The 24716-nt window shown below is 39.8% G+C and overlaps 1 protein-coding gene across 1 annotated transcript in view; it reads left to right on the top strand.

The window, feature by feature from the left end:
- TIAM2 (T-cell lymphoma invasion and metastasis 2) overlaps nucleotides 1–24716 on the top strand; it is an 89833-nt gene that overhangs the window by 3735 nt on the left and 61382 nt on the right. The window contains exons 3-7 of the mRNA XM_009997344.1: nucleotides 4887–5322; nucleotides 10465–10637; nucleotides 10913–11137; nucleotides 21414–21593; nucleotides 22828–22974. Of these exons, the coding sequence (XP_009995646.1) occupies nucleotides 4887–5322; nucleotides 10465–10637; nucleotides 10913–11137; nucleotides 21414–21593; nucleotides 22828–22974 (1161 nt within the window). The remainder of the gene's footprint in view (nucleotides 1–4886; nucleotides 5323–10464; nucleotides 10638–10912; nucleotides 11138–21413; nucleotides 21594–22827; nucleotides 22975–24716) is intronic.

The raw sequence follows: 24716 nt of genomic DNA, 5'->3' as shown, positions 1-24716 counted from the left end.
AGGGAAAGGCTACAGAGTTGGGAAAATGAAAATGAAAGCCATTTATTTGGATGAATTATTTTGTGAGTTTATGTATTTTATCAGATGCTGACTTTCACCTTACTCAGCTATGAAAGAGAAGGCAGAAAAACCAGAATCAGTGAAGAGCCTCAATGCTTTGTGCCAGGATTCTTCACTAGTGTCAACATCTGTAGATGTTCTGGATTTTACAGCCAGGCTTTACATACGATCTCTGCATCCCAGACCTTTTCCATGTATTACTTAGTTATGACATTTACAGAATGGTATTTGTGGTGCACAATTCATAGCTTTTTTGAATTCACTGTGCAGTGAACTGACTTCAGACACAGCAAGGAAATCTGGCTGGTGAGATTTCATCAAACTTATATCTGATTCCAGTAGAAGGAAATCAGCCGTAGTTCCAAAAATGGTGATTACTTAGAAAAAAGCACAGGAAATAGTTAGTCATTAATTTTTATCAGACAAGTATCTAGTGATACAGGAAGGATAAGAGAGGCAGCGAATGCTTTAGGATTTTGCTGGCCTCCTGAGGCTGGGTCCACTTCTTTCTGTCTTCCACGCTTTGAGTAACCTACCGTCTCTTCTAGAGGTTGCCATCTTGTAGTTTGTTAACAATTGTACTCTCACTGAGTCCTTTGGTTTAAAAATGCAGAAGTACCAAGCACAGTTATGATCTGTCAGATGGTTAGTCTGTGTTTGTAGGGCTGTTCATCACGGCAGTTTTAGCCTCTGTGGTTTGCTCTGAACAATGTGTCCCTTCCTCAGTACATTACTAATGTGAGTCACTGGAGGGGAACGTAGGTAAAAGCTGGAATATTTCCCTGTAAATAGGCCTGAGTGCTGATGCAGGCTGGGTGGATAGGTCTCTCCAGCTGCCTCAGTGGAAAAAAGTTAGTCAGGCCTCCTCCTTAACAGAGTGCAGGACTAGGAAGCACAGTCTTGGGATGTTGAGGCCAGTCCCTTGCCACTAGAAAGGTAGAGGGGTTTAACCCTCTTTGTAAACAAATTGCAGCTTGAAGTCAGGTGAGCTTTTCCCCAGCTTGAAGGCTCTTTCCAAACCCTCTTACTCTGATACTTGCTAATTTGCAGACTAAACGTAGTCCTGGCCAGTTTGTTCTGATGCCAGTATTGTCTGCTACGTTAGTTATCCTTCCGTATTATTTTATCTGTTACAATCTATTTAAAGGGATAATTGGTATGTTTTCTTGGCCTGTATTTGTGGGGCTGCATATACTCTTTTTGGTCTCCTGTCTTAATATAGGAAATCTGTTTCCTTTTCATTCTGGCACTCTTTCTCTGCACCTGTTTTAAATCATCCATGAGCAGATTTTGATATAGGATATTCCAGAGGAGCCCTCAGCTGTGTTCTGTCCAGTGACTTGGGTGTTTCCTTATGTCAGACTTGATAGGATGTTTGATCTGATATATCCTGGAACTGAGCTGGCCTTTCTAATAACGGACTCACATCAAGACTTGCAGTCACTCTGTGCTATGACCCAGCTTTTGTTGCATGAGGTTGTCCTAATGTGTTCCCTTGATGTGTCACTGGTACTCTAGAGACTGCATGGCATGTCCTTATTTAGGTTAATCCTTGCTGAAATGGCACTGGGGAGATGCTGTATCACAGCACATAATGCGTGAGCAGCAAGGTATATGTGATGCATGTGAGATCTGTGGACAAAATTTAGGCAGACTTGTTGCACAGTCAGACACTGCTAAAGGTGATGGTGTAAACTCAGTGTGCAACTGTATAACGTGGAGAAAATAAGAAAACACTGTGTAAAATTAAAATCCAGCCACCAGAAACAGCTGCTGTAGAGAGGTTCCCCGATGAAGTAAGTAACCTCTTTAAAGGAATAAATTCTGAAATTTCCTGACTTTATAAGTCAGAGCCCTGAAGTGTGGTGTAAAGAGAATATAAAAGAAAAATACATTGAGACAATGTCTTTATTTGGCTTGAAAACTGGTATTAAATTGTACTTTGAGCTTGGGTCCTAATTAATGTAGCAGGCTGCATTGTTTCCTGCACTGTTCTTTGCAGCTAATTGTTACATACATCACTTTGTCTAATTGGCATCTTAGTTAGCCACTTTTGCAATATCTGTAACTGTACACAGAGTGTGTCTCAGACATGGAGAGCGCTGCTGGAATGCAGCTGAGCAGAAACAGTGGTAGTTCTCTGTCATCGCTGGGTGCAACAGAGAGAAAATGAGCAGAAAGTCATCTGGCAGGGAAACCACCACCTGCAGCAATTTGGGTCAGACCTTTTCAGCAATGACCAGATACTGCTACGATGACAGCCTCCCAGAGGACCAACAGAGACTGCCTGATTGCCAATTCAGCTATTTAAAAAAAAATACAAGTGACGTTGTCATGGTAAAGTGTACATATTAGTTTTGGATCCTGTGCCCATTTACTCTTCTCTGGTACTTCTTTTTCTACACACACAGAAATGGTAGGAAACATAGGATGTAGTTAGCGGCTGTTTGTGGATGGGTTGTATCCTACCCTTTTCATTAATGCGTGTTGTTCCAGTAGTGGCCCATTCCAGCAGACACCTTCTTATCTATGCATCTTGTGTTGTTTTTCTTACTAGTGCTTTGGAACTGAAAGAAATACATATTCTTAGTAAACTATATGTTAATGTTTCCTAGAGGACACTGACAGTTCCAGGAGAATGGGGAAACAATTAAAATAAAGGATTTTGGCACACACGTAGCAACAGTAATTAAAAAGAGGATGAAGAAAGCTTCCAGTTTCCCACTGACCTGCAGATGGCAGGTGGAGGTGTTTGATCCATGCTGTACTGTTGCTTTGCAACACTGCAATGCAATGCATTGCATGCATTACATGCATGATTTCTTCCCTGGGACTTCCCCTTCTCCCCCTTTTACACCCCCCGGTTTCCTTCCCTTTACCTTATAAAAAGCAGAACTGTTTGTGTTTAGGGAGTTACTCTTGCAGAATGCTAACACTCTGCAATAAGATTTGAGGAAGGTGCTCCATTACCAGGATAGTTGCATCCTTGTCACCAGACACAGTGATCCAAAAAGTCAGACTTGAGCTTCAGCATACCATAAGAGAAAGTGGGTTTCAGTTCAAGCTGGCTTTTGTTGAGGCCAGGAGTGGCGGTGTCCTGCTGCTTAAGAAGTTGCTTGTCTGGCAACACTTGGCAACGCATGTGGTGCTGCTGTTGCTCTCCGCTGCACGCTGGAGGTCCCGGTGCTATCAAAACACAGCACAGCTTTTCCACTGCAGTTTTGAAGAGCATCAAGTAGGAAGCAAACGAACAAAGGATTAGTTGCTTTCAAATCTGCTGGTTAGAGCAGCTCACAGGAGGCCAAGGTTTATTTACTTTATTCATGTACAGAAGTCTAAGAGCAAATAAATGCTTTTAGAGAGGCAGTCTGAACTTGAAAGTATAATAGCTTTATTATTACTGAGGATAATAGTTTCACTTTTTGAATTTTTTTTTTAGCCCTCTCTTTCCTTACGTAGGAAGCAAACGAACAAAGGATTAGTTGCTTTCAAATCTGCTGGTTAGAGCAGCTCACAGGAGGCCAAGGTTTATTTACTTTATTCATGTACAGAAGTCTAAGAGCAAATAAATGCTTTTAGAGAGGCAGTCTGAACTTGAAAGTATAATAGCTTTATTATTACTGAGGATAATAGTTTCACTTTTTGAATTTTTTTTTATAGCCATCTCTTCCTTCACACTTCTGCTGTTTTTTTGTGTTATATGTTCTTAAATCTTGATTGCTTTTAAATAGCATCAGCAATGCTTGAATTGGGAAGACAGTAAACAGCTTCTTATGATGGATGGTCTGCTTCTTGACAGGGAAGTTAGTCAAAGGAGCTCTTCTAACTTCTCCCTGTCCATCACTGGAGCCTGGGAGAGTGGAGGGCAGTGAGTACATTACTAGGAAAGCCTTAAGACAGAAAAGGCCCAATCTGCCAAGAAGGTCCTGCATTGACAAGCAGTGGCAAGTGATGGGCCTCTGTTTGCATGTGTATCACAAGGCAAGGTTGGGGTTGAACCATCAGGCCTGGGTACTTAAAATGACATTGGCCAGGCCTCTCAGTACAAGGAGTGAAGGCACACAGTGCAATTGGCAGAAAGGCCTTCTGGTGCTTAATGAAATAGTCAAACTGCTGGGAGGTTTTCAGCAAGTCAGAAAATACATACCTCTGCAGTCTGGAGACTGGATTCGTGCCAGTCAGCAAGTGCATCTTTCTTTTTTTAAATCACATCTTCTGTTAGATTAGATTTTTGTCAAGTGGTCAATACTAACAAGCTTAAAATATTCTCAACTTTTGACCTTTTTTGTGTTGGTTAAGCACAGTTTGTATGACAAATAGAAAGTAGAGGCAAAATTAGCCTAGGTATGCTGACACTAAATGTAGCTGCCTTGCACAAATGGAGTGTCACCAAAATACTGAAAACCCTGTAATAATAAAGAAACTTGTTGTGACACCATTCATGCTTGTACTCAAACAGGCATGTTATCAGTGGTGCCTGGGTTTCAACCAAAGGGTGTGCTTGTTTCCTGGAGTCCATCCTGTTTCAGCCAGTAGAAGCCCCAGTAGGCACTCAAGAATTTGGAGATTACTTGCAAGTGTCTGAGTTACCAAAGCTTGCAGATTTAATGGTTAGGATTTAGTGGAGTTCTGCTGAGAAACCATGACTGGTGGCACTGATGGCGTCAGTGGCTGCTGGAGCAGAACCTGTGATGTAATGCTGAAAACAGGTAGCCCTTGATGAAGGAACTGGCTGTGGCTAAACATGATACAAATTTGAAAGCCAGATGAGGTCTTTTTATTGTGGCTCTAGTGAGTGATTGCTGGCAATTTACTTATTTTCACAGGAGCCAAAGTGTAAAGATGGGAGTGAATACTTTGACAGCAGAATGGACAATTTTACCACAGACACACTGGCACCATCACAGCTCTCTGCTTTGCTGTGGTCACCTGGCTCCAGCCATGTCCTGTCCCAGAGAAGTGACTCCACTAATGCCATCAGCAGTGATGCCCTGAGGCAGAACATTTATGAAAACTTCATGCGGGAGCTGGAGATGAGCAGAACAAACCTGGAGAACACAGAGACCTCCTCTGAAACAGAGGACTCCAGTGGCGAGTCCCTCAGCTCCTTGGAGCAGCTGGATTTATTGTATGAGAAAGAGCAAGGAGTGGTGCGCAAGGCAGGCTGGCTGTTCTTCAAACCCTTGGTAACTCTGCAGAAGGAGAAGAAGCTGGAGCTGGTCACACGGCGAAAGTGGAAGCAGTACTGGGTCACGCTCAAAGGTAAACCACCACATTGCTCTTTCAGCTTGGCAGCAGCAGTTGTTTCCATTTTGTCTCAGCAGCTTTTCAAGCCTGTTGGCTTCTGTTAGCAGGTTCCAGGGATCAGAAATTCATGCCTAACTTTACACAGTCTACCCGTGAGCTTGAAGTGGAGCATGTGCCCGTGCCTTTGGCTTTGCATATGTTGCCTTGTGATTTGTGCCGTACCAGGCATCATTTTGTCTGACTTCCCAGTTTCTGTACTCACACAGAATTGGGGATTTAGAAGATACTTTTGGATGTTTGCAGGTCAAAGACCATATTGAACCAAAATTGAGAAAAATACAAAATTTCCATCTCTTTATCAGGGGAGTTCAAAATTTAAGGATCAGGAAAAGTCCCCAGTGCCTGATTCCCCATCACAAGCGGTTCTTGGCCTTTGCTATGAGGTTCATTTAAAGTTGGAGTAAGTTAATGTAAAAATGTTCAGTTCATTTCCAGTGCTTCAGGCAGCAATATAACAAAGAGGTGTGCTCCCTGTGCTAGAGCATTTACACAAAAAAGTGTGCAGTTCAGGACAGAGCAGGCCAATGTAGCAGCAGCAGCAGGGGAAACCCTGCAGTGCCCAAGGAATATCTGCCAGGAACCATTCAGAGCTTTCCAGTCTTCCTCCTTTCCCTGGAATGTCTTTCACGTTGCTCACTCCCTGCAATAGTAACCCCTTGTCACTTTTGGCATGCCCACCTACCTGTCTCCCTCGGCTGCTCCTGCTGTGAAGCAGCCCTGTGGGAAGACAATCCAGGGGCTGCTGCATGGGGTGGGATTGCTGTGCTCAGTGCCATGCTCAGGCTGCACGTCCATGGCTCAAAGTAACAGAGCAGGGAGGTGTGGCACAAGAAGTGCATGGGTGTCAGGAAGTGTGAGAAGGAAAAATAACATCTGTTGTGAGGAGGGAAAGGAATTTAATGGGTGAGTTCATAGGCTTCTTTTTTTTTATTATTATTATTGCATCCAAAGGATTTGCCCTTCAGTAAATATAATGCTAAGTTAATGAGTAAGGAAATGATCAAACTTAATCATTTCCTCACATATCTGAGACTGGAGGAGAGAAAATAACAACTTTCCCACAGTTTGCCCTTTTCAAAATTCTGCATGGGTGTAGACCTGGAGAAAAATGCACAGCAAACAGCAAGTGCTCAGAATGTTGTCCTTGATGGCGCTGCTTTGAAAGAAGCAAAGTCACAAGAACATAGCAATTCTGCCTAATAATTCAGAGACCTGTTATCAAGGGATCACAATGTAGGCAGTCTTAACAGTTTAAATCACTTATCCTGATAATCAGATAGCATGATTCATGCTTATAAGCAGTATATTCAAAGGGAAAAACAGTATCTGAATGCCACCCTCTTACTGTATGTGTTTGCATTATGAAGTATGAATATGAGTTTGATCCGTGTCTTCTAAAATTCAAGTAGTTTCTAAACAACCCTATCAAAACTCTAAACTGAAGTACATTATATAGTAGCAGTTTGTATATTTCTGGGATAATGAAGCTCTAGGAAGGAATTTAGGTGCTTTGTGTTTGGTTCTTTGCTATAAAATTGGCTTATTGTTGACCTTGAACAAGTCACATCCTTTCTTGCTTCCTGAATTTTCCCAGCTATAAAAAAGAATATTTTTTTTTTCTTTTTTGAAAAAAAGCTGTACTAACTGTTGACATTACAAGAAGTACTAGAGACACTTTTTTTTTACTTTGGATGGATGATATGGCTGCATTCATGGTGCAGAATCTCTCCCACTTTGTTAGGTGTTTTAAATATACATTCCTCGTTTGCTTGAACTCATACCTTTATTGTGCTGTGGAGACTTTTGATGCCAAAATAAACTTGCCTGTCTGGATAGATATCAAGGCGTAGTTCTGTTTTTATAATATTCTATATCAAGATCAAGGCACTTGCATTGGTTCTTCTTATACAGGGTTTTGAATAAATCTGTATTTAATTTGTTCTTGAAGTTAAAATAGCCAAGATATTTTAAAATATTACTTAAAATAGCCATATATGCAAATGGAGAACAGCATGTTTCTTTGCACTGTGTTGAGATGTGTTTAATTATAAATATGTAGAAGGCTTATAACCATCTGCTTACCTGCCAGACTTCAAAGTATTCATGTCCTGAGGCCTCTGCTCTGCTTTCAGACCACCAAGACCTGAGCTTGAATAGTAACCCTTTAACAAGAGGAACTCTCTTTTCCATCTGTCCTGCCTAATTAGTTTATTTTAATGAGGGGAAATTGCTTTCCCGTTGCCCCCGCCTGCCCCCGCGGCCCCCTTCAGTTCAAGTTTTGATTAAAATACTTGGATGATAATCTCTCCCAGTGGGTCTGTCAGAGTTTATGAAACTAGTTGCTTCCAAGGATCACTTGGCTTGATTTGAAGATACTCCTGGGGTGCCATTCACCTGAACACACACAGATACCCTTCAACACTTTTTATTTATTTGCATATAAACTGTCAGGGTTGAATATGATGTATCTTCAGTTACCTTTTCTATAACACATGGGGGAAATATGGGAGTTTAAAATATTACTTAATTTTCACTTTCCTAAAATGCAGAAATGAAAGTGGCTTTACAGTCCTGCTGCTGCTGAATATGAGAGACTTGGTTTTGTTAGCTTAGTTTGTTCTGTTACATTGCAATGATGACAGAAGTGCCATGTCTGATATGCAGAGTGCCACAAACCATATCCTTCTTTTCCAACTGCATAGATCTCCAAGTGTTTCTGTGTCATAAAGAAGATCAAGTGAGAGCTGCTAAAGGGAAAGGATAGGACCAACTCTGTAGTATTTGCTGCTACCCTAAATATTCTACTGGAGACTCTGGACAGTAATAGGAAAAGGTGCACTTAAGTAGTATAGAGGCATTTCTATTTATTGGATTCTTTTCTTTGAAAACTTTCAGTCATCAGAGGGTTTGGACAGCAACCTCTGATATATATTTCCCTTTTTCTTTTAACTGTTGTACATTCACTAGCACTGGAGAATGTGATGAAATACGACCCACTTTTCATACACTTCAGATTTGGGCTGTATGAAGACCAGTGTATTTGACCACTTTTCACATGAAATGTGCCCCATAAACTCTAATACGACTGTACTTCTCCTTTATCAGGCAAAAGAATCCAAGAAACCTGTTTTTTGGTTCTGATTTCAGATTTGGTGTTTGAAGAAGCTCCCCTCAAATTTACATGACTTTGTGGGATATCTTTTGCTGCTACCCTAAATATTCTACTGGAGACTCTGGACAGTAATAGGAAAAGGTGCACTTAAGTAGTATAGAGGCATTTCTATTTATTGGATTCTTTTCTTTGAAAACTTTCAGTCATCAGAGGGTTTGGACAGCAACCTCTGATATATATTTCCCTTTTTCTTTTAACTGTTGTACATTCACTAGCACTGGAGAATGTGATGAAATACGACCCACTTTTCATACACTTCAGATTTGGGCTGTATGAAGACCAGTGTATTTGACCACTTTTCACATGAAATGTGCCCCATAAACTCTAATACGACTGTACTTCTCCTTTATCAGGCAAAAGAATCCAAGAAACCTGTTTTTGGTTCTGATTTCAGATTTGGTGTTTGAAGAAGCTCCCCTCAAATTTACATGACTTTGGATGGTATATCTGGGACTTTTAGTACAACGTTAAGTGTAAATGTTAGAGAAGTACTAAAATAAAGTAGAAGCCTGTTTTTATCTAACTGTTTTAAAAGCATCTACTAATGAAACATTGCTATTCTGCAGGTTGCACAACATCCCCTTGATATGTACTTCCTCAGCTTTAATTGTGTGTGCATACATGCACACAGTTTGTCACACAGAGAAGCACCAACAGCCTGAAAATCAGCAAGTCAACCCAAAAATCTCAGTTTTGGTGGTGCCCATTGTTGTGACACCTCATTGATTTTAAGGAAAAGCAACAAAAAAAATGGACTAGAGAGGTAGCAATTCTGTAGCCCCAGCAAACTTAATCCTTACATTGGCTGTGTCACAGGCCCTCTACTGAATATGTATAGGAGTTACAGCAGTAATATATTAATGGATTACTAGGCCTTAAGGGACCACTGTGATCTTTTAGGCTATGTAATGCAGCCATAGGTCTTCTCTAAATTAATTCCTGAATGAATTTGAGCATGTCTTCTGAAGGCTCACCTTGCTGCTGAATCCACCATCAGCCTCAGATTTTTCTAACTGCTTAGGTTATTCTTAGTTTTAAAAAATGTATTTACAGTATCTGGTCTTAGTTCTTCCAGGTTAAACATTCCACCATAGTGTAGCATTAATTTATCTTCCAATTATACTCATGATCGTCATCATCAAGGATGAAGTTGTTTTTTTTCTGGATGCAAGTCTTCATTACGTGTTATACTATCTATGAGACTGAACATGCACAAACTCAACTCCTTTAAACTGCTTTAATTTTTTCAGATTGCATTCATTGTCTAAGTCCTCAATTTGCAGGCAGATTGAAGGAAATCCAGTTTAAATTTGAGAAGTTTACTCACTAAGCATGCTGTTTGAAGACAAAAGTTCATGGTGATCTTTGCAACAAATACAGAATTTTCTTAAGTGACTGATATGAGAGAGTTGGGTAAATTTAATAAAACAAATATAACTAAGCAGGAATTAGTATTTTCTACGTGCTTTAGCATTTTCATAAGCTGAATTTAATCATAGACTCACACACTGACTTGGATCAGAAGGGGATTTTTAAAGATCATCTAGTCCAACACCTCTGCCATGGGCAGGGACACCTTTCTGTAGATCAAGTTGCTCAAACCTCATCCAGCCTGACCTTGAACACTTCCATATCGAGGTACCCTGGGTTTCTTTTTTGTTTTGTATTTTTTCCTTCCATCTATGCATGTTTGTTGTGTCCCTATTAGATGTCTATTCCAACTTTTCATTGGCATATTAGTCATTAACTTCGCCTGTTTTCCAGTTTAGAGGATCTTTTTTTTTTCCCCCCCCTTCTATTTCAAAAACTGGTGTTGCCTGTCATTGCAGAATATCTTAATCACAAAAGCTCTGATGTGAGAGAAGTCAAATGTGAGATCTGGAACTAACTTTCTCCTTATGTTTTTGTCCCTTTGAACTGCAAAGGTTGTACTCTCCTGTTTTACGAGACCTATGGAAGGAACTCAATGGAGCAGAGCAGTTTGCCTCGGTACGCCCTCTTCGCAGAAGACAGCATAGTACAGTCTGTTCCAGAACATCCCAAGAAAGAAAATGTGTTCTGTCTCAGCAATTCTTTTGGAGATGTCTACCTATTTCAGGTAACAGTAGACATACCTAATGTTGTGGTTATTTCTGTTTTGGGATGCGTTTGTGGGTATGTGCATGCATGTGAACCAGGTCAGGACACTGAAGGAAAAGCTCACGGCTCTTTAATTTGCACAGTTTTAAAGATAAAACTTTACTTCACTAATTTTATTATAAAGTACCCAAGATCTCAGTGAACCCATCAAGCACTTCATGTCCTAGAGCTGCTGATCTTAATTTTTTTTTCTCTTGTCTGTTCATAATACTGCACTGTTGATTTGTTTCACAGGCAACAAGTCAGACAGATCTGGAAAACTGGGTTACTGCCATTCACTCAGCCTGTGCTTCCCTCTTTGCTAAGAAGCTTGGGAAAGAGGACACCGTAAGGCTGCTTAAAACTCAAACCAAGAGTCTCTTCCAGAAGATTGACATGGATAGCAAGATGAAAAAGATGGCAGAGTTGCAGCTCTCAATTGTTAGTGATCCAAAAAACAGGAAGGCCATAGAGAACCAGGTACTGGAAACAGTATTTTTACAGGGCCATATTTATAATAATTTCTTGCTTTGAGCTCTAACTGTCGGGGTTTTCTAGGCCTGAGAGCAATTGTATTTGGGATAGCTGGCATGGTATTTGTAATTGGTGCCAGGTTTCTACAGCAATCCAGAGCAGCACAGAAGGTAGGTTCCCCAAAGCTGAAGATCAGACCAATCTGTTTTATGAGCATAAAGCTATTTCTTTTCTCTTCTGGAAAAAGGTATTTAAATTTACTGGTTTATGATATACTTAGCTGTGAATAATACTTAGCTGTTAAAAAGCATACCATAGAATATGCAGTAAATTCTATGAATAATTTAATTTATTGCAGTAGAGATTTAAGAATAGGTACTTAGCAATACTTTTCTGCACTTTAAGACAGGATGTGGAGAGTACTTTATCCAAATAAAATTGAAAGAAGGGCTGAGGCAGACAAAACCATGTGCTTCAGTTGAAATTTAGCCATATCTAGAAGGTCAGGATCTGCTAGGCTTCCTAAAAAGCTCCGTGGGAGTCTAAATGAGAACAAGAAGTAAAGACAGTTTTTTATCCTCGGTGGAAAAGCATTGCCATGAGTACCACTGGCAGCCACTGGAGCATTGTATCAATTCAAAGAAAAGGGGGACACTTAGTCACTAACAGCACTTCTTGTCATACTCTCTGGTTGTCTGCTGGGAATTTTTTATCTTGGTATGAGCCCAGACCCATTACTGCTTAGCCTGGGAGACATGACATACTTTACACAAGGTCTTTGCCTATGGCTGGAGCAAACAAAATGTTTGCATACAAACTTGTGTCTAGGTTAATTTTGTTTCATTGCAGCAAAAAATGAGCTGTGTCATCAGTTGCCTCCCCTGCAAATCTAGTTGTGGCTTCTGAACGCTTGATGCGTTACTCTGATTACATTTTCAAATTGTAGTGGTAGGAGTGCCTGAATCTTGGCTACAGCAGCAGCATAGTGCTGCGGAGGATTCACCACTAAGATTTGTTTTTAAACAAGGACCTGGAGCAGTCACCCCAAAATTTAGAATTCGTGGTGGGTATGTACCTTGGGATTTTAGCCAAGCCATGCCTAAGACAAAAGGTAAGGGCAGACTGGTGAGCACTGGTTTCTCAGTGAAAATGGTCATTGTCTGTAAGGTGGTGCACAGGCATCAAGCCTTATTCCGCTCAATTCCAGCATATGAACCAGGAATGACTCCAGTGATCCCTTATGGAAGTACATCTTGAGGTGTTGACATCTTGCCCATGTCCTTAGTTTTGCAGGCAGCAGCTGGCAAAAGATGCTTTAATGGACATGGTTAGTGTTCAGGCAAAGGCTTCACTACACAGGGCTTCTCATGTACTAAACTTGTCTAGTAGTTTAGCCTGATAGATCTGTAGACTGAGGTTGCTGTATCTTATTTTATTAGGCCATTATCAGAAGACATCTAATAATCTGAATTGTTTGACTGGTATGTGAGAGCTCACCCTGACCTGCCTTTCCAGTCAGAGTAGCTATTGCTCTGTCATTTAGGCTGCACATGATGGCCTCTGAAGTAGCAACCAAAATTTATTTTCTTTGATCCAATACAGCATGTTTCTTTGGTTAGTGGAACACTTAGTTTCATGAATTTGATGCCTGTAATATTTAAAGTTCTTACTACACTGGTTTGAACTTAACAGAGAGCAGACTGACTGGTAGTGACATCACTGGCAAGCTCGTGTAGCACATTTCAATCTGAAGCCATATGAGCAAAGTTCAATAAGTATGCAGGTTTTGTAGGGGTTTGTGGTGGAGGTGTTCATAAGTCCTTTGAGTGCTCAGATGTCCATAATTTATTTCCAGGTCACTCTAATTCATGGTCCAGAGCCTAGTGAGGTGAAAGCTGGAGGAAAAACATTAAAATCCCTTTATTGCAGTAGATTTTGAGACCTAAAATAATAGGCAAAGTCCTAGAGATGTCTAGTGCTTGTAAGATGTGATGCACTGAAGAAAAATCCTGATGTATATTAAATTAATTTACAACCCCACTAGATACAGATGCTGGTAGTTTATCTAGATGCAGCTGAAGAGTATTAATGATGCTTTCTTAATATCTGCCAATTAGATAATTTGTCCTTGAACAACTTCCATTGTTTCCCAACTCAGTCCCTGAAAGAAGTTGACTGTGTTCTGCTAGGACTAAAATCCATTGCCAGGGCTGCAGAAGTTTGATTCTTGTTAGTCTTCTGTCTCTAAGTGTCTCAAAACATCAAATGGGGAATAACTAGTGAGAAAAAGAGTGAGATAGATCATGTGTAAACATCCACTAGTTAGCAAACAATAAATTTATAATAAGCCTTTTATCCATTCTTGATCTTTTTGATCTCTTTGAAATCTTTCCTTAAACTGCTGATGTTTTGTTGGCAAAGTCACTTCAGAGAAAAGTCAATAGATAGCTGGGTTTCCTCGTCTTTTGACTGAATGTCTCAGAGACAGGTGTCTGCAAAGGAAAAAAAAATATCTTCATGTAACTAGTAACCAGGAATTCTTAAGATACTTAGGAAGCTAACATTTTTGAAAAAGCATTATCCCTGAGGGAGAAGTTTGCATGTATGCAGCTCAGTTATTTAGTAACTCTGTTTTTTTTAGTTGTCTTTTACCCACTCTGAGTAATAAGAAAACAGTTATGGGTTTGTTTTTGTGTAAATTTGGTGGTGTTTTCAATCATATGGTGGTTATGATTCTTCTATTCTGAAATATGTTGTATTGCCAATACTGTAGTTTATAAGCATGCCCTACATCCTGTGCTGGAAGACTTTGCTGGTGATATATTTTGGGAACTCAGAGGAAATAGGGTGATTGACTTCAGAGGAATCACAGTGGGCTTTTTTTATGTAGAAGGATGAGGCACAGTCTTAATTTCTTTCCACTGGGAAGTAATCTTAGAAACCGTGATTTCTAAATCCTATATCCTTTTCCTTCCTCTTTGTCAGAAAAGTGATCACTCAGCTGCAACTATTTTCTTTCATGTCTGCATTGATTCAAAACCAATACTTCTCTGCTGAGGACTTAGTAATTCCAAAGAAAAACCTTTTCTTGTTTCACAGTTACTGTCATCTGAAAGCAGCTGCAGTAAGGAAACCTGGACTGCTAAAATTGCTATAGATGTTTTAATGCATGTATGTGTTCTTTTTTGGTGTCTAGCAAATGGGCTGGACAAGATCATCTGATACTCTTTCTTAAATTTGGTATATTTGCACATTAGCAGTTGACAAAACTAAAGCTAAACAGAAGCAGGGAAAAGAATTACAAGGAGAATGTTGGTTTTCTAGAGAAATTATGGTTTTAGAAATTTAATACTATAAAACTGGTTGAGAAATATCTTCAGCCTTGCAGCCTGGGTCCAAGAAGAAAAGTAACTTTTTAAGAGAAAGTGGCAGCCCTTCACATAGCTATTGATATTGTTGGGTACTTTAGAAGAAATCAGTGAAACATCTGCCAGAGCTGTGTGCATACAGCAAACAGTCCCAATAGGCCACTGGTGGCGTGAATCCCAGTTCTGCACATGCCTACAGCCACGTGTGTTTATAGTACTACATGCAAAAAATATGTTGTGGGTGGTGGTATCCCCCCAAGGTGCAATTTCTCACCTAAACCAAAGAGAATTAAGATGAAAGGCAGCAAGTTAGAAAATCCCCTGGTGCTGACACAGATTTCAAAGACCATGGAGTCACAGTCTTAAAAAAAAAAAAAGTTACTTTTCCTTGCTGTTTAACATTGCAAGAGAAATCACAGTGTTTGCTACGAATATGAAGCCTTGTCTAACTGCTGCTGAAGTTAGTGAAGGGGTTTATTAGCATTTATTCAGGGCTATTTTAGCAAAATGCTGCACATTAAATCAAAAGTGAGGCTGTCTGCGCCTGTAGAGCTGGTTTTAATGGGATGGAAAATCTACCTCACAGTGAGGGCACTGCAGCTCTGGGTGTACTTCTTTATATACTTGGCACAGAATTCTTTTGTGTTGTCTCATTTTAGAACAATAATATGAATAATAGTTTCTTGAAGGCATTCTGGGCCTCTCTCTTCAAATGTTAATATATTGGTATAATAATGTTTTCCAAGATATTCAGAGGTTTCTGATGTGATTCATATTTTCTGTGTACATGATACTTAACTTACTTATCAGATGGATTCTGACTACAGGTATTTACTTTCAGGCATTGAAATGATGAGGCATTAATGAGAAGAACAGGCACATGCTTGGAGATTATTTTTATGGAATTTTTCATGTGTGACTTCCAACTACATGTTGTTTATCTATTGCCATAAAAATCAACAGAAGGGCATCAATAAGGTGGTGTCCTGTTTACCGTGGGTAGTCATTAAATCCATTAGTACCTTTCTTCTCTTCTCTGTTGTGGTCTTTGGGTTTTTAAACAGAGCATAACTTCCTTAGTTTTACGTTGTTTAACATGTGTCTTAGACTTCCTCTTTTCTTTCACATTTAGAAGGTGACCAAAGTTTGGGAAATTTTATTCTTCAGCCTCCCCAAATCCCAGATTTCATGTCTTCATTTTCTTTAAACCATCTGACAAAATATTGTCTGCCATTCTGATGCAAACTCCAATAAAAACACTCCAAGCAAATCTTTTTAGGGAACTTTGCTAGCTTTTGCTGGTTTTGCTGCATACAAATTCAATATTAATCACAATATAGTTACTTTTCTTTCTTCCATGTACTCCTAAACTGGAAAACAATATCAACACTTGTTATAATAGGTCTTCAGTTTGGGTGGTCTTTGTACTGGCTAGAGCAGAGCTATGTTTTTTAAAAGATTCAGTACTATTTCTTTTTGGGCATCACCATTCAGTGTAGGATGGTCCCTGTCCACATCACTAGCAAAATCCTTTTCTTTTGGTAGTAGCTGGTCACACAGGAATGAAGGAGAAGGCAGCCAGGAAAGTTAAGGGAGGCCATCCCCATTCTCCTTACTGCTGTAATGTTTGTTTTGCAGATGGGTGAATTTCCATCTTTGTTTCATAAAGATTTAGTATAAAATAACAAATAAACTGTAACTGAATGTGGAGTTACATAGCATTATCTTGTAAGAGGAAGCTGGTTGGGGAGCCTGTGAAGGAAGGGCTGATCTTCTGGTTTTTGGGTAGGAGCAGCTGGATAATAAGATTCAGTGGCTTTCTTAATTACATCCCTAGCTATAGTCATACACAGATTTTTGACAAGGATGTAAATTAGGTACATGTGGGTGTACTTTTAGTATTTGGAATAATATTTCCTCTATATGTTTTGCTTAGAAATGATGAAAATTCTGTCCTTCCAAAAGGGGAAAGATGGCATTTATCGGAAAAAAAAAAAAAAAAAAAAAAAAAAAAAAAAAAAAGTTGATGTCTTGTCATTTCTTAACTGTTTCTTCAGTCACGAGGCAGAATGAAGAATTAAAGGTATTGCTAATTGAACATCATTGTTGCTGTACTCTTATTATGTTCCCTTTTTTATTTCTTTGAGCTAAAAGTTATGACAGTATCTCTGTAGTGTCCTTTTAAGTAATGGAATTTCTGGGAGAGTGATATTTTTGCTTCTTTGAGTTGTCTTTAGGAAGTAATGACAATAAAAGTCTTTTCCTTGTCCCCAGAAACTGCATGACTCATTCCTCCAGATGGGTACAATATGAATTGTCTGAGAACCAGGGACTGGAATGCAAAGAGTTTGGTGTTGTTTGTAATGTGGTTGAAAAGCTGTGCATATAAAAAAGCAGCAACAGTTTCTTTTAAATCCACAGAGTTCCCTACATCAGCTCGCAGAGACAATTTTCATCTGGGAGGAAAATGTGTAGGGGAAAATTTCTGGTTTTTTTTACTGCTGTAGATAATGAATTGTGTCAGCAAGGAGCTCATCTTTCTATATGGTGTAAGAACTGTTCCTAAACCAAATCAGTTTAAACACCGAGAGATGGCCCTTGTCACTATGCACCTTTTCTTTTGTACTACCTTAAAGAAGTGCCAAGTGGAAAATTGGTATTTTGTTATCAGTTGAGCTGCACAGAGAGTTTCTTCCATCCTTCCTCTAGGTCCTTGAAGGATTGCTATTTTGAGATGATACGGTGTAATTTCTGGCACTGCTTTCCACCACTCTCATACTAGTTTGAAGCTACATTGAGCTCTTCTTACTTTGCATAGAACAATTATTTGGAAATGAGACAGTCTTTCCCCAGCCCCTCAAAAGCCACTATATGTCCTCTACTACAAGAAGGGTGAGTCACACTGCTGGTACTGCTTTTGCTGGGACTGTCAGGGTCCTCCCTTTTACTGTCTGCAAACCCTAGATATGTTCCAGTGGAGGTGCCACTAGAAATGTCACCTGCAAAAGGGACTGTATAGTATGTAGGAACTATGGATCCCCATGTCACCTCCTGGAAACCTCTGGCCTGAATGTTCTTACCCCTTGTCTTTCTCAAGCTCCCACTTTTGAGTTTACCTGCAGAAAACCTAGTAGAATTATTGAATTAGCTGAGACCTGCTTTCGAACATCTTCCTCTCTTTGTTTGTGTGATTTAAAACACGATTAATTTACAACTCTTTTGTAGTGTCTGAATAGATTTTTTGCTAACCTGAAGGAGAATGGGCTATTTATGTATGGAAATTATCATTACTACTGAAGTACTGTTAAAAGTACCATGCTGATGTTGCTTTTGTATATTAACTCTTAAAATCTTCCTGGACTAAGTCTCTGATGTAAAAATCTTGTCCCCTCACTTAGCATTCCCCATGTAATTACTGTCTTGTCCATGTACCAGGCTTCCCAGCATGAGTTCTCCTGGTGCCCCAGGCTAAATAATTCATGGCCCTAATTCTTCTCACATTTTACTCCTTTCTTTCTCTCTACCACAGCCTTCTTTTTCTCCTACTAGGCTGAATAAATTTATTTGGGTGGCTCCTTCATGCCTTTCTCCCAGGTGCTCTTACATGACCACTAAAGCCAGAAATCCTTGCCAAACATTTGCTCTTACTAAGACTGACATCCTGCCTTTCCTCTAGAAAAGCCTTTAATGCTTTTCCTAGAAATTCACATGGAGGTTTTGAAACAGTGACTGGGAGAGGATGGTTTTGGATGCCCTGGGTGCTGTAGCTGGTGGTGCAGGCAAGTGCAACAGCTGAGCAAGTCATGCGAGGAGCATTTCATGTCTGCTTGCTTGTTTTGGCATGCCTCATGTCAGGCCATACCTCTTATCTCTTTGCAGGCTCGCTTTGTGCTGCTGTTGGCCTTTGTCACCCATTCCCACTCTCATGGCTGTCTGGTGCATCCAGTTTTTTCCCATTTACTTTTAAGCAGATTTCAAAAGGAACGTTTTGTATGTGCCTGATGAAGTTAAGTCCTTGAGCCATCCTTTGGGCAGTCCTCCCACGTGAGGCAGAGATTTGCCTCACACAATAGCAGAATAAAGATTGCAGCAGCTGGTCTGCAGGCTTCATGGACCAGGTCATACTGTGCTTTGAAGTTGTTGCTTTTTTATTTGTCTGCTTCCCCCTTTTAGTCTTCAAGAATATAAATCTGTAGGAAGAAGTATCATAGTTTGAAAGGCTTAGACAGATAGCAGCTGGTGTTGGTTCGTGGTCTCCAATTGGTTCCAGGCATCCCTGGTTTTGATAAGACTGCAAGACAATTCCAGAAATTCCCTGCCTACAGCTTTTACTAATGCTATTAAATGCAACATTGTGATTACCGATGCTTTTGGAGCTGATTAGCTAGCATCCTGTGTGACTGACAAACACCCTAATTCAATTATTTCTTCAGAATGTCCTCATGTTGTACTCCACTCCCCCTTCTTAGATTATCTTTATTTTAAAATACCACTTAGTAGAAATGCTTAATGGGGATTTTGAAGAAGGCCTCAGTAACACAAGGATGCCTGTGTTCAGTTCATGCTTAGTGAGGACAGGATGCTCCACTCCAGCAGTGCCCAGAACAAGACTTGCTCTGTTCCTCAGCTATTCAAAGTTGGCTTGGCTCTGTACCCATGGAGGTGTCATCCCAAAAGGAAAGATTTCACCTGAGCTTGTAGCTTTTGGCCTTTGTTAAAAGCTGACATCCATGTTTTCATTATGGTTGGGTGTCAACACAGAGAAAGAGCTCATGAAAAAACCTCCTATTGAAGTTGTCCCATGCGTAAAGTTCTGGCAAGCAAAGAAATGCTCTGTGAGGAGTGTTTGAGAGGACAAAGTATGCAAACTAAAGGGCAGTGTTCAAATAAACCCAAGAAAAAAACAGTTATTCTTTCTGGGGCACAAAGAATATACATTTTGAATGTTTGTGGTGAGGCATTAGATGAGACAACTTCATTTTGTGTATATCTCTGTCCCTTTTTTTCTGGACTTCTGTGAATTGCTCTCATGATGAGCTTTTGTAAATTCTATATTTTGCTTTTAATAGTAATGCCTCCAAAGATTTTTTAAGTGTACTGTAGATTATGATTTTGCATTTACAGATGTTCAAGATGGTATATTGTTTTCCCTTTACTCACCCTCCCTGCCAAATAAGATTGCCTCATACTTCCAGAAGTGTAGCTATAACTGATCCCACAGTTTGTGAGCACATCTGTAAGGGAGCCAGAATAGGTAATGTCTCAGTTGTAGCACAAGCCTCATCCCTGTTTTGGTAACAGGGCCTTTTTCACCCTTTCATTGCTTGCTTCTTCATTGTTGAAAGAGGCAAGGTTGTTATTTAGTTCTTGTTATATTTGGCAGCTTTATAGGGAAACTGAACTGATTCTGCTTCTAGATGAGCCTGCAGGTCATAGTTCACCTGAGATTTTTATTACATTTATCAGCTTGTTTTCTGAGCCAGAAAGGTGCTTGTCCCAATCTTGGCTAATCTCAGTGTAAGGTGATAATGTCCTGTTGCACAGGGACATTCAGGGTGTGCCGGTGAAAGATATGAAGTCAATGCCCGTTAGAGAAAACGTGAAGAACTTTCCCTGCAGCCCTAAACTACTTGTTGAACAACCAACATGCAGTGATTTGAGCTGACACTGGAAGATCAGCAGTGTCAGGGGATTTTAACAGTCTTTGGTAGATTAACATGTGCATTAATCTAATGGACATGCTTTTTCTGCTTTCTTAGGTGTGAATGTGCCTACTCTGATAAAAACAGCTGCTTTCTTATTTGTGCTGTGTTTCAGTATTAAAGTATATTGTGCACTGGGGGGTAGATTTTAGCTACACCACTCTGTAATTACCACTCTGTAATTGGGGAAATGAAAAGCAAACTTACTTTTGTGCAGTGCATAGGAATGTGTAGATGAGTGTGTATCTACATTTGTACTTAAAATCTGTCACCTGAGTCTTGATTCTGAACTTTCTCTAGTAAATCTTTTAATCTCTTTTACTTCCTAATTTTTCGTTGAAACTGGGTTAAGCTGTCTGTTACAGCTGCATGTACCTGTGTTAGATATGTTTAAAAATTGCATGAAGTGTATGTATACATTCTTCCTTTTGATCCAATGAGTTTTATTAGGCTCATTTTTGAAGTTTGTCTGAGCATAAGCATATTTTAATCTATTAGTCAGACAAAGAACCACACATGCTTGTGTTGCCAGTATTGTCTCTGGTTTACAGATAGAGAGGCCTTAGATGATAGTAAAGAATGAGCAGAACGTACCAGTGTAGCTACTTTGTGTAGTGCATTAGTGTAGCTATGCAGCTTTGCTTTCAACCAGCTAGCTATACAATCTAAGCTCATAAAAATGAAGGAAATAAAAGTAACCTCCCAAAAAGAGAAGCAACAGAATTTAAAGGAAAAATGTGTAGTGCATTAGTGTAGCTATGCAGCTTTGCTTTCAACCAGCTAGCTATACAATCTAAGCTCATAAAAATGAAGGAAATAAAAGTAACCTCCCAAAAAGAGAAGCAACAGAATTTAAAGGAAAAAAAAAAAAAAAAAAAAAAGGAGGGGAAAAAAAGAAGCACCTTTGTGAAGTGCAAGGTTGTTTTTTTTATGTAACTGCTTTTGTGGCTATAAAGCTACCCGAAGTTCATAGTATGTTCATCTTGTCAGTATGCATTTAAGACCACCAGCTTTGTTTTATTTCAAGCCATCTTTTGGGTTGATGTAACGTAATATGACTGAATGTGTTTTGGCAGGGAATAGCTAATCTAATCCATATACCAACAGATGAAAGTAATTTACTAGGGGTTTGTGAAAGAGCTTGAATTTTCAGTGCAGCCCACAAAGACATTTTTTTTCTACTTTTAATTGTCCCTTTTCATATCTAAACAGATCCAGCAATGGGAACAGAACCTGGAAAAATTTAACATGGACCTTTTCCGAATGCGATGTTACCTAGCCAGTTTGCAAGGTGGGGAGCTCCCAAACCCAAAGAGTCTTCTGGCTGCTGCTAGTCGTCCTTCAAAATTGGCATTGGGGCGACTCGGCATTTTTTCATCCTTCCATGCACTGGTAAGTCCAAATGTGCTTTTCATGGGCGGATTACACAAAGTCATCATTAATATTATACTTAGATGTAGAATTGCGCTGGGATAATACATGACTGCACTCACATACATTGGCTTAAAGAGCCCTACTCTCTGCTCACCCTTTCTACCTGTTCCTTGACTGAAAAAAAAAATAAAATTAAAAAAAAATAATCTATTCCACAGACATGGATCTTGAAACTATGAGGATATGGCCATAACTTTTTCTTTAGCCCCTGAGGACTCCAGATTTGGGTATTTCTGATCTATATCTAAATCAGAAATGAGTCAAAACATTCTTCAGATACAAACAAGTCATGGTGTTGAAATTTTGTCACTGCAATTTCACCTCTGCTGAGTTCAGAGTTTAAGGTGTATAGGAGCTAAGTCACTTAGAGTGAAAAGAACCTAATACTGAAATTTCCAAAAGTGATTTGGATCTCTCTGCACTGAGCTAATCTGTTTTTGGAGGTCACAGATGGCTCTATTTTTCAGTAACAGTGTGATACCCTGCTGAAGAGGAAGTGTTTTTAGAATAGGCTAAAACTAAAGAGAATCAAAAATTATAAGCATGTTTTTAAGAAATATGGCCTGTGTTTGCAAAGAAGAATGAGGCAGATCTTCAGCTGCTGTAAGCTTTTCTCATGGTGTTGGCTTTAAGAGAAGTATGGCAGTAGCAGCATTGCCTCTGCTCTTTAACCTTGGCAGGAATGTGAGGCTGATCTTGTCAGAGAAAGGTGGACCACAGTTGCTGCATGAGAACTCTGTCTGAATAGTAGTACTGAAAATCCTGTCAAGGAATGTGTTTCTCTCTGCCACTGTTTTTATCTGTGTGGTTTGAGTCATTGCTTGTAAATAACTCAATGCCATATCACATTTATCTCTTATGTTTGGCAATTTTGAGTGTCTTTCTTCCTCTAGCAATTTTGTATCAGAATGATAGGTTATCATTCTTCAGAGTCTTTTCATTAACTATTTTTGTTGTATTGAGCAATATTTTCTCAGTTCCTGCATTCCTATGACCTTGTATTTTTACACTATCACACCACTGGAATACCAAAACAAGCATAACTGCTGAAAATTCCAGTGACCTTGCACTTTGGTGTATTACATTAAGGTGAACTGAAGTAACTCTCATTTAATGCCTCAAGTTGAAATAACTGCCAATATTTTGCTCCTGTGAAAATGATACAGAAAGGCCTGTCTCTGTGTGTAAATAGATCTGCTCCAGGGATGAAGCTGCTCTTAGGAAACGTACCCTGTCTCTGTCACAAAAAGTCCGAAATAAGAAGGGTTTATTTTCTTCGCTAAAAGGACTGGACACATTGGCAAGAAAAGGAAAAGAAAAGCGACCTTCCATAACTCAGGTAGATCTGTTTTGTTTTTGTTTTTGTTTTCCTGAGAATAGCATAGAATGGCTTGTTTCTGCTGGGGCTCATCCTGTGAGGTGCTGTTAGTTTAGGGGCAAGAGGTGTCTGTCCATCAGTCTTGCATTTGCGGTTTCAAAAAGCACGGCAGAATGGGAGCTTCACTTTTGAAGAGTGTATCTCTAATTTTGGGTTTCTTTGTGATAAATAAGTTTAGTGAATGAGAGGTTTTGACCCAGCAGGTTAATTATTAACAGCTGAGTGAGAACATCAAGTTTGAATCTACAAAATCTGTCTTCTGGCCCATTGCAAACTGTTGGAAGTAAGGTAGGTTTCTTTGGAGGTAGCATATATGCACAGTGTTGTGCTAGCTTATGACTGGGACTCTGAAGTACTATTGCAGTTATTAGGATAACACAGGTTGAGTCTTCAAGGGAAAAAAGTGCAGACACTGCTGCAAAGACAGCTGTCTTTGGCATAGCCCCTCCAAGTAACCCACCCTGCTTGGAAGTACAGTTTAGCCAAGAGCATAAGACTGCTGTCATGGAGGAGACCAGCTGTAGGTGTATAGAGCTGACTAACAAAACTGTGCCAGTTCACACTAGTGAAAGGCTTGGCATAGCTTTGATGTGCCAGGGCAGGCTGGCCCCAGGGAGAGGGGCTGTGCTCATGAGCGCATCAGCTGAAGGGCTGTTTTACTACTGATGAGGCTACGGCATCTCACAGAGTCATTTCTCTTTGTGAAATTAAAGAACCATTCCCACCTTTAGTGTAAACTCTTTAAGAGTCTATATTACTTCAATGAAAACACCTGTTTTTTCCACAAGTAAATGTGGAAAATGTGGAACAAAAGTTTGCTGCCTTCTCCCTGAAAAAAAGGTAAATAACAGCAGAGACACTTCCTTGACGGTGAGGCAGAAGGTGTGGAGATACATCCACACTCAGAACGTTATTATTGTCACTAGCTTCTGCCATGTCTGCTCTTTCCCCCACTAAATAGTATTTTTGTGCATTATTTGTTAGGTGACTTTGTTCCTGCTCTACCCTGTCTCTTGTATTTTGATTTTATTAGTGAAAATCACATGTTCTTGTATGTGTGGTAATCTGCTTGTGGACTATTTAAACAAGCCTGTCTGTGTGCATACTGCACACAACAGATTTTACGTTGCAAAACAGCAATTCAGGATTTTCTGGTCTAGTGGTTTGTATTTTTAATAGATAAATATTTATCTATGTGTTACACTGGGATGAAGCTTCTTAGAGTGACTGCTACACATTTTAGCATATTGATCAAGATGTGTTTACATGGTGAAATTGAGTAAGAATAAAACTCAAGTCTGTATTATGAAATACGGAACTGAAGAAGAAAATTTCTCTGGGGCATCCTTTCCACATAATTTCCCCTGTGTACCCCAGCAGGTGAGGCTGGCCTGCGAGTCCTGCAGTCTCTATTTCTTCAATAATAAGATGCCTGAGGGAAGGGGTGTTTTGCCCCTTAGCTCTGTTCCCAGCAGAGCTGATACATTACACTGTCTTAATTGGGTAATACAGCCTCCCATAAGCTTTATAGCCCATGAAGGGGATTCTGCAGAGCTTGGAGATGGGAAATTTTCTTTCTGTGGCAAGAAGAGTAGGCTTCTCTGCCCTCCCAGGGCTTTTCCAAGCATGGAGGAGGGATCCTTGACACAGGCGGAGATGCCTGTGTGCTTCCTCACCCTCCTTATTCCAAACCTTACAACCAG

The sequence above is a fragment of the Chaetura pelagica genome, unplaced genomic scaffold, assembly GCF_000747805.2.
Source record: "Chaetura pelagica isolate M959 unplaced genomic scaffold, ChaPel_1.0 scaffold315, whole genome shotgun sequence".
Lineage (NCBI taxonomy): Eukaryota > Metazoa > Chordata > Aves > Apodiformes > Apodidae > Chaetura > Chaetura pelagica.
This window is presented reverse-complemented; position numbering and strand designations above follow the sequence as displayed.